Raw genomic sequence first — 9,551 nt, forward strand, 5'->3', positions numbered from 1 at the left:
TCTCTCCATTTCATTTTCAATTAACGCAATAGAAACTTGATAAAGAGAGAAAGAGGGATGAGAAAATCAAGAAAATGTTAACCCAAATGGAAGTTCTACAAGAGCACAGGAAGGGGACATGTGTAGTGTTTAGAGTTGAGGAGGGTTCTTCTTCCGGTTATTCAAGGCCGGGGGAGAATCAAGGTTGGAACTCCAAGAGGTACGAGGAGAGTTTCCACCCGCGCTATCTATAGTGAGTCAGAAATCAAGGTTGGAACTATTATAAGGGAGAAGAACAAAGGAGATACTATGAAGATTGGGATGAGCAAAATGATTATTGGAGAAGGAAAGATGATTATGAGGAGAACCATACTCACTCAAGTGAAAGCCCAAAATCAAAAGGGAGTGCAAACAGTCCTCGGGTGAATGACTTGTTGTCACACATACTTGACAAAGTTGAAGGTTCGGATGATTTGTTAAAAGGGATCAAAGATGACTTTTCATCATTAAACAGTAAAGTGAACTCTCATGCCGACGCCATCAAGACACTTGAAGGACAACTTAGTTTATTATCAGCTTAGTTGATAACAAGGGAATGTGACGATAAAGGGTTGGCTGTAGTTACTCGTAGCGGAAAGGTGGCAATAGGTAATGTGATGGGAAATGAAGATGCTCAAAAGCATGAAGAAGGTGAGGGGATGGAGGAACAAGAGTTGCTTATTCATCAAAACCTTGCCAAAGAACAACCAAAGGAAGTGGACCAACACGTTCAAATGCCAAAAGTCATACAACCCTTACGCAAAACACCTCTACCATTTCTCCAATGATTAAAGAAGAAAAATGAAGATGAGAAGTTCAAGAAGTTCTTGTCAGTGTTCAAGACACTATCGATCAACCTCCCCCTTGTGGAAGCATTATTGGAAATGCTGGGATACGCCAAGTTCATGAAAGATTTGGTCACAAAGAAGAGGAGTTTAGATTTTTAGACAATTGAAGTTTCCCATAGTTGTAGTGCAATTATGACTAAGAAACTGATCAAAAAGAGAGAACATCCCGGGGAATTCACTATTCCTTGCACCATAGGCATACTCCAATTCCCTAAAGCTTTATGCGATTTGGGAGCAAGCATAAACTTAATGCCCTATGCGATATACAAACACCTTGGGTTGGGTGAATCAAAAGCAACCACAATGAGACTCCTGATGGCAGACCGTTCAATCAAACATCCTGTGGTGATACATTATGACATCTTGGTAAAGGTCGATCGGTTCATTTTTCCGGCTGATTTTGTGAATTTAGATTGTGAAATAGATGCCGAAATTCCCATTATTTTGGGAAGGCCATTCTTGGCAACCGGGAGAGCATTGGTAGATGTTGAAAGTGGAAAATTGAAGTTTCGGGTGAACAAAGATGAAGTAACCTTCAATATTTGTAAATCCATGAAACACCCAAGTGATATTCATTTGGTGTCTACTGATGATGTTATTGATGAGGTGGTAGCTAGTGTAAACCATTTGATGTGCATGAATGAACCCCTTGAAGCTGCACTTGCTAATTATGATGAATTCGAAGTTCAGGGCTATGAGAAAGTAGTAGCCGCCTTGTCAGGATTAGGAGGGTATTTAAAGGTTCCAATCAAGTTGGATATTGACCTAAAAAATAGAGTGAGTCTTCCCGCAAAGCCATCAACAGAAGAACCACGTAATCTGGAATTAAAAGCTCTTCCCTCTTATCTCCGACATGCTTTCTTGGAAAAAAATAACACTTTACCTGTGATCATTGCAGCTGACTTTCTTGAATGGCAGGTGAAATTGCTCCTTGAAGTGTTCCGAAAGCATATAAAAGCTATAAGATAGACCATCGTTGATATAATGGGCATTCCTCCTGGTACTTGTACTCATAAAATTCATCTCGATAATGAGTGTAATCCTAGTGTTGAGCATCAACGGAGATTGAAACCACCAATGTAAGAAGTGGTAAAAAAGGAGATCATCAAGTAGTTGGACACAACTATGATTTACCCTATTGCGGATAGCAAATGGGTAAGCCTGGTGCAATGTGTACCCAAAAAGAAAGGTATCACCGTAGTCCCAAATGCACACGGGGAGCTTATGCCGACTAGACCAGTGATCGGGTGGAGAGTATGCATGGATTATCGAAAGCTAAATTCGTGGACTGAAAAGTATCACTTTCCAATGCCTTTTATGGATTAAATTCTCGACCGACTATTAGAGAGGGGCTGGTACTCCTTTCTAGATGGGTACTCCGATTTTAACCAAATCTCTATTGCGCAGGAAGACCAAACGAAAACCACCTTCACCTTCCCTTATGGAACGTTTGCATTTAAAAAAATGCCATTTGGGTTATGTAATACCCCAACAACATTTCAGTGTTGCATGCTATCCATTTTTTGGACATGGTAGAAGACTCTATGGAGGTATTCATGGATGACTTTTCAGTCGTAGGGGATACGTTTGAAGAATTCTTGGCACACTTGGGACAAAAATTTAAAGATGCATGGAAACAAACCTGGTTCTGAATTGGAAAAAATGCCACTTCATGGTGAAGGAAGGCATAGTTCTTGGGCACAAGGTGTCACTAAAGGGATTGAAAGTTGATAAGGAAAAAATTGAGGTGATTGAGAAACTACCTCCACCAATTTCATTGAAAGGTGTTCACAACTTCTTGGGACATGCTGGTTTCTTCCGGAGGTTCATCAATGACTTCTCAAAGATTGCACACCCTCTGTGCAAACTCTTGGAGAAGGAAATGGAGTTCTATTTTGATGAAGCTTGTATGCCAACATTTCAATGCTTGAAAGAACAATTGGTATCCACCCCGGTCATTATCAACCCTGATTGGTCCGAATCTTTCGAAGTAATGTGTGATGCTAGTGGCATGGCATTAGGGGTGGTATTGGGGCAAACATGCAACAAACTTTTTCACCCAATTTATTATGCAAGCAAGACTCTAAATAGTGTTCAGTGTAACTATACCATCACTGAACAAGAGTTGCTTGCAGTAGTCTATGCATTTGAGAAATTCCGGGCATACTTTTTAGGCACTAAAGTGGTTTTTCACACTGATCATGCTACACTCTGTTACTTGATGGCAAATAATGATACAAAACCAAGGTTGATAAGGTGGGTGCTACTATTACAAGAATTTAACTATGAGGTAAAATATAGAAAAGGTTGCAAAAATCAGGTGGCTAACCACTTATCGAGGTTGGAAGGCAAAGAGAATGACAAGGCTGAGGTTGACATAGACGATTCCTTCCCCAATGAACAAGTGTTTGCAATATCCCTCAAACAAACTCCCTGGTATGCATATTTCGTAAATTACATTGTGTGCGGACTAATGCCGGATGAGCTAGACTTCTACCAACAAAAGAGGTTCATGTTCGACATTAAAAAGTATTTTTGGGATGAACCATACTTGTTTCGAGAGTGTGCAGATCATATCATTAGAAGGTGTGTTCCGGAAGAAGAAGCAAAAGGAATTCTCCATGCTTGTCATGAGTCTCCAGTTGGAGGCCACCAAAGTAGTGTGCGCACAACCGCTAAAGTTCTTCAAAGTGGATTTTACTGGCCATCCCTCTAAAAGGATGCGCATGAATTTGTAAAGAAATGCACTCAGTTTTAGAAGGAAGGTGGAGTGTCTAAAAGGCACGAGTTACCCCTTACTCCTATTTTTGAAGTGGAACTATTTGATTTTTAGGGAATCGATTTCATGGGCCCATTTGTGAGCTCGTTTGGAAATAAATATATATTGGTGGCTGTAGATTATGTTTCCAAATGGGTAGAGGCTGTTGCACTTCCAAACAATGAAGGAAAAAGCGTTGTCCAATTTATGAAACGCTACATCTTTGCAAGATTTGGCACCCCTAGGGCGATTATTAGTGATGGGGGATCCCACTTTTGCAACAAGTGGTTCTCCGCTGCATTAAGAAAGTATGGGGCGAAACACAAAGTAGCAACCCCATATCATCCCTAAACAAGTGGCCAGGTCAAAGTGTCAAACAGGGAGATCAAAAGCATCTTGTCCAAGATAGTGAATGCCAACATAATTGATTGGTCTCGAAAGCTCGATGACGCACTCTGGGCATATCGGACCACTTACAAAACACCTATTGGGATGTCTCCGTAGGAACTAGTTTTTGGTAAATCTCTCCATCTACCCATTGAGTTGGAACACAAAGCGTTGTGGGCATTGAAAGCTTTAAATTTTGACTGGACAAAAACCTCAAGGGGAAGAGTGGAGCAGTTAAACTAATTGGATGATTTCAGATTCAGAGCTTATGAAAGTTCAGCCCTTTACAAGAAAAAGATAAAGAAATGGTATGATGCTAAAATCCTTAAGAGGGAGTTTAGAGTGGGAGACTGGGTGTTACTATACAATTCCCGACTTAGACTCTTTCCAGGAAAGCTCAAGTCCAAATGGTCAGGACCATTTAGAGTGACAAGAGTATTCACCAATGGTGCCATAGAAGTTGAGGGTCAAGAGGGACCTGCATTTAAGGTGAATGGGCAACACTTAGAATAATACTTTGGAGAATGCCAGGAGATTTCTTTGATTGAGGTGGTGTACCTGGAAGATGCTTAAGAGCATTTCCACATCGTGCCACGACGTTAAATAAGACGCTTCTTGGGAGGCAACCCAAGTGTTAGTGTTTTGAATAATGTGTGTTGATTTTGCAAGAGTAGGGATCATAGCGAGACAAAAGTCTTCTTGGCGAGACGTCGAACTATTTCGGCGAGCATGACTTGGTTCGCCTTATGAATCTAAGAAATGAGTCTGAGACTCTGGAATATTCGGTGGGATATCTTCACTAGTCGGCGTATCGCTGATGTGTTTAGGCGACCCGATTTTCCTCGCTCTTTTTAATCAAAGTGGACAACGTTCCTCAAGGATCGACCGACGATTCTTTAAGTTCAGTATGCGGATCGTCGAGTTATTCAACGATCCACTACATCTTCGCTGATCTACATTCTCTGGGAGTGCAATCTGCTGGAACTAAGGGTGATCTGAAGAACATAAGGCGCATCGCCGAAGCACTCGACGATCAGCTCACTCCATCGCCAATTAGGCATTTAGTCAAGATTCCTCGTGACCCTGCTCTACTTGTTTACACACTAGATTGTTTTCATTTCTTGTAAGTTTTTATTTATTGTTCATATTTAGCTTATTTGTGATAAATACTCGCTCTCTACCCATATTGGGGACAATGTTGAATGTTTTATTGCTTGGTGTCCTCAGCGAACATCCTCCTCATTTTGACAACACCTCTTGTTTATGTTGAATGTGGCTGTTCTTGTGCTAAATTTGAGTATCGGTTTAATCAATACTGATGACTTAAATAGTGCTCTGCTCGAACAAAAATAAATGTGCGGCTATGACGAGACAATTGAAGTTGCATAGACAGTATGTGAACTCTTTGCATCTCGTTGTGACTAGTTAAGTATCAAATAAAGTCTCTTGTAATGAACATTGCACACTAGCGAAAGTGTGGAGTCTTGTTTAACTTTGGTGTCAATGCTTGTACAAAGAGCTTTGTTCCCTGATATTCAATAATAATAGGTTCATCAATATGACATAGATTACTTACTCCCTCTATTTGAATTTGTTTGTCTTACTTTATCTTTTAGTCCCTTTTAAAAAGAATGTCTCTTCCTTTTGTGATGTTTGCTATGCACCTAATGTGCTTTCAGAAAGTGCTTAAGAGAGCTATTATTTCATAACTCTAGAAAAAAGCAGCGGACACTTAACATCAGAAAGAGCTTCTTGTGTGATGAGCTTACCGTGAACCATGTGTGATGACACCTAGAATTTGCCCTGTTGGTCTGGTTGACTAAGTGATGTGAAATCTTGAAATGATCTTAGGTAACGTTAAAGGGTGTGAACCAATTTGACATATGCCTCTTTTGTGGCCTACCTTGAGAGTGTGTGAATCTTTTTTGAACACCCTTTGAGCCTTAACCTTTACTTGGAAGAAACTTGATACAAAACATAACCTTTCTTGATCCATTACCCGTAATCCTCATGATCTGTGTTTTGTTTGAATAACCAACTTAGGCTAAATGCCTAAGTTGGGGGTGTGGTGAAAAGAGAAAGCAAATGAAGTAAATGCAAAGGAGTCCCATATGCCCATGATTTAAGAAAAATGGAACCCCTCAATATATTAAAAAAAAGAGAAAAGAAAAAGAAAGAAAAAGTTGTGAAATAAAGTTGTGGAAATACAAATAAAACGGGGTTTCCAATGACTCATGAAAGATGAATAAGAGATGACTTTTGAGGTTGAATGAAAATGACAAAGAGAAGAAAATAAGGTGTTGTTCAGATCACATTTCATGAGAATTTTCAGCCTATAAGCCTGAATGACCATACCATTACACTCAACCACGTTACAAGCCTTGAAAATACCATTTTGATCTTAAATGAGATGAAGAAAAAGTTGATTGGAAAATAAGGGGAAACCTATGGGTGAAATCATGCATTGTGTTTATCTTTGTGAGTGTGAGTGTTGATCTTGATTTCAGAACTCTAATTGGTGGAATCATTGAGTGAATATGGAATCATTCATTTTGTGAGGGCATTTGAATACCTTTGTTGAGCTTGAACTTGCATTTGAAGCAAGTATAATGAGCCTGAGATTCTTTGATAATGGTGAGCCACAACTTGAAACTTTGAGTGCACAATTGATCCTTGCATGAGTAAGTTGAGACTTTTTGTGTGCATTCACGATTGAGTCTCGTGTAGCACTGTTAGAGACATCCCTTTTGAACTGCTGAACTTGAGCTTTACTTGAGGACAAACAAAAGTTTAAGTTGGGGGTGTTGATGAGTCCGCGATTTGGACTCCTTTAGGGGTTTATTTTGATAGATTTGGTGTCCTCAAATGCATATTTTGTCTCAATAACTGATGAAAACCCTTGAGTTTCAAGTATTTGTTGTTAGAGATAAAACATGGACACTATTGGGCAAAAATGAACAAATAAAGCTAAAGGAATGAAGAAATGAAGACCTGATGATCGATGATGTCATTCGGCGAATCGCCAATATCATTCGGCGAATCGCCAAATTGCCAAGATACCGCCTAAAGTTACAGAAAGCTGGAGCTAAAATGGGGGCGAATTCGACAATCAACAACCATATCCGGCGTATTGCCGATCTAATCGGCGAAGGACAACCAGGTCACCAAAAGTACAAAAAAAGATTCAAGAAAGTGTTGATGGGTGTAATGGAAGGATAAAAGGCGATTCAAGGAGTCATTCGGCGATCCTGACCTAGATCGCCTAAAGTTACAGTAGCCAGACCAAGAAAAAGTGAATAAAGGCGAGATAAAGAGCAATTGGCGATTTGCCGATCCGTCAGCGATACCTAACTTACTTCGACGAGTAGTCCTGAGCAGTGACACTTCAGACTTGTTTAAATTAATTTTGGCTAGAGAGAGAAATTCATTCAGAAAGTGAGAAAGGAATTACTTGGAGAGAACAGACTACCAAAGGGTTTAGTGGGTGTTTTTTAGCAAGATTTTGAGAGAGATTTTATAAGAGAGGAGATTATCAATTCATTTTCATCTATAATTCTCATTTTGTACCCAACTATGGGAGTGGTAATTGATTTTAATCTTTTTATTTTTGAGATGAGTTGCTAAAACCCTTTACTTGGGGTTTTGATCATGAACCAATTGTTGAATTTACTTAGTGGGTGTTTGTTAGTTGCGAAGAATGGTGTTAATTTAAAGTGGGTGTAAGTTGTTGCTGTGTTTTGAGGTTGAATTGCGCTACTTTGTGTATCAATTTAAATGTTGTGCACTTGCTCAAGAGAGAGGTGTGGAACCAAGGTGGTAATCTTAGCGTTCTTAGTAGTGGGTTTCCTTGGTTTCAGCTCGAGAGAGTGAAACAAGTGACCCTTCCTTTGTATCCAGCTCGAGAGAGTGGATTTGATGAGGGTAAAGAGCTGGGCCTCTTTTGATTAGTGTTGCAGTTTGAGAGAATTCAACATAGAAAAGGTAATTGTTGGAGAGAAAGTTACTTTATATATGGTTCGACCTACCCACAACAAATTATCCCATTATGAGCAGTAACGTTTGTCCATTTAGTTAAGATTCAATAATTGGCTGATCAATTCCCCAAGATTTTTTCTAATACTTGATTGCTTGTGTTGAAGTGTAAATTTGGATTGGTAGTTAAAACCCAAAATTTGAGATTTGAATATTAATTGTGCAAGAATTGTTTGATTGAAGAGATTGTCATTGTACTTTTATTATTGAATTTGAAGGAAGTACTACTCCCTGTGGGATAGACCCCAGCTCACGTAGTTGGGTTATTATACTGACGAACGATCGTTGGCATTTAGTATTGGATTAAATGCCTTGATACGTTAATCAGGGACCTAACTCATCTATTTTAATTCCACACTCTTTTTCCTCATTGAGGACACTGCATTTTTCTATGAGTAAATGGTCATTTTCTCTTATCTATCAATTTCCCTGAGGTTTTGAAATAGTTGTGATGATTTGAAATGATTGAAGAGTTTGTGCACCCATTGTTAACATTCAAGTACCTATCGTGATCAATATCGATGTATTGGTTAGTGATTTTGATGAGAGATATGTTTTGTTGATGTTTTAAGGAAATTCCTGTTGCACAACTCTTGGATGATCTTCTAGCATATTGTGGTGACTAGTCTTGTATTTATGTGAGTCTTGCAATGAACATTGCACACAAGCTTAATTTTGTGAAGTTGTGCAGAATGATAGTGTTTGAAGTGCCTTGTATGGTGAGCTCTTACTTGAAAGCATGTGTGTAGATTTCTAGAATCTGCCTTATTAGTCTAATTGTTTAACTTTTGGTGAACGCAAGAAATGATCTTAGGCACAAGTTTTGAGAGTGAGCCTAAGTTTTCATACCTATTTTGTGACTACCTTATGAGGGTGTGCAACCATTTTGGCACTATTTAAGCCTAAACCATTTGTTGTCAACCTTTATTGAAACCTCTTGAACAAAAAATATTCCTACTTTTCAACCCTTAAATCCTTTTTGAAGCATTGAATTGTTTGAATAAGTTGGGGGTGTGGTGAAGAGGGAGAAAAATATCCCAAATGAAAAAGAGAGAAGCATGAGACACAAAAAGTTGGAATAAGTGAGGTCCTCTTTTTATAAAAAGGACTATGAAATGAAAAAAAATTTGTACAAAGTTAATGACTTGTTTATCTTAGTGATATTAGGGAATAAAATGGGGTTCCCATTGAATTGAATAAAATGTTAATGTTTTGAATTGTTTGAGTTGAGTCTCTCGGTCAAAATGGGAAAGAGAATGAGGAGAGTTGAATTTGAAAATATCAATGATTTGAAAAGGTGAAAGTCTCTAAGGCACATTAATCATACCTTTACCTCCAGCTCCATTACAAGCCTGAAAAAGACCATTGAGATCTTGGTAGAGCTAGGTGATGTGAGGATTGAAAAATATGGGCAAACCTATGGGATGAAACATGCATGTATTTCTATTTGACAGAGGGAGAGTTTGTAGTGATTCCTTATCATTGTTATCGATATGCTTCGTGAGAGC

General features: G+C 38.9%; 1 protein-coding gene across 1 annotated transcript; it reads left to right on the plus strand.

Moving 5' to 3' along the window:
* Positions 1 to 998: 998 nt before the first annotated feature.
* Positions 999 to 1,835, plus strand: LOC125830594 (uncharacterized). The gene has a single exon (XM_049509772.1). The coding sequence runs from the start codon at positions 999 to 1,001 to the stop codon at positions 1,833 to 1,835; it is 837 nt and encodes a 278-aa protein (XP_049365729.1).
* Positions 1,836 to 9,551: the final 7,716 nt, after the last annotated feature.

This window comes from Solanum verrucosum, unplaced genomic scaffold, assembly GCF_900185275.1.
Source record: "Solanum verrucosum unplaced genomic scaffold, falcon-dt-bn FXZP01000045.1, whole genome shotgun sequence".
NCBI lineage: Eukaryota > Viridiplantae > Streptophyta > Magnoliopsida > Solanales > Solanaceae > Solanum > Solanum verrucosum.

What these genes read in the sequence shown, in the direction of transcription:
- LOC125830594 (XM_049509772.1), top strand. Translation starts at nt 999, where the DNA reads ATGACTAAGAAACTGATCAAAAAGAGAGAACATCCCGGGGAATTCACT.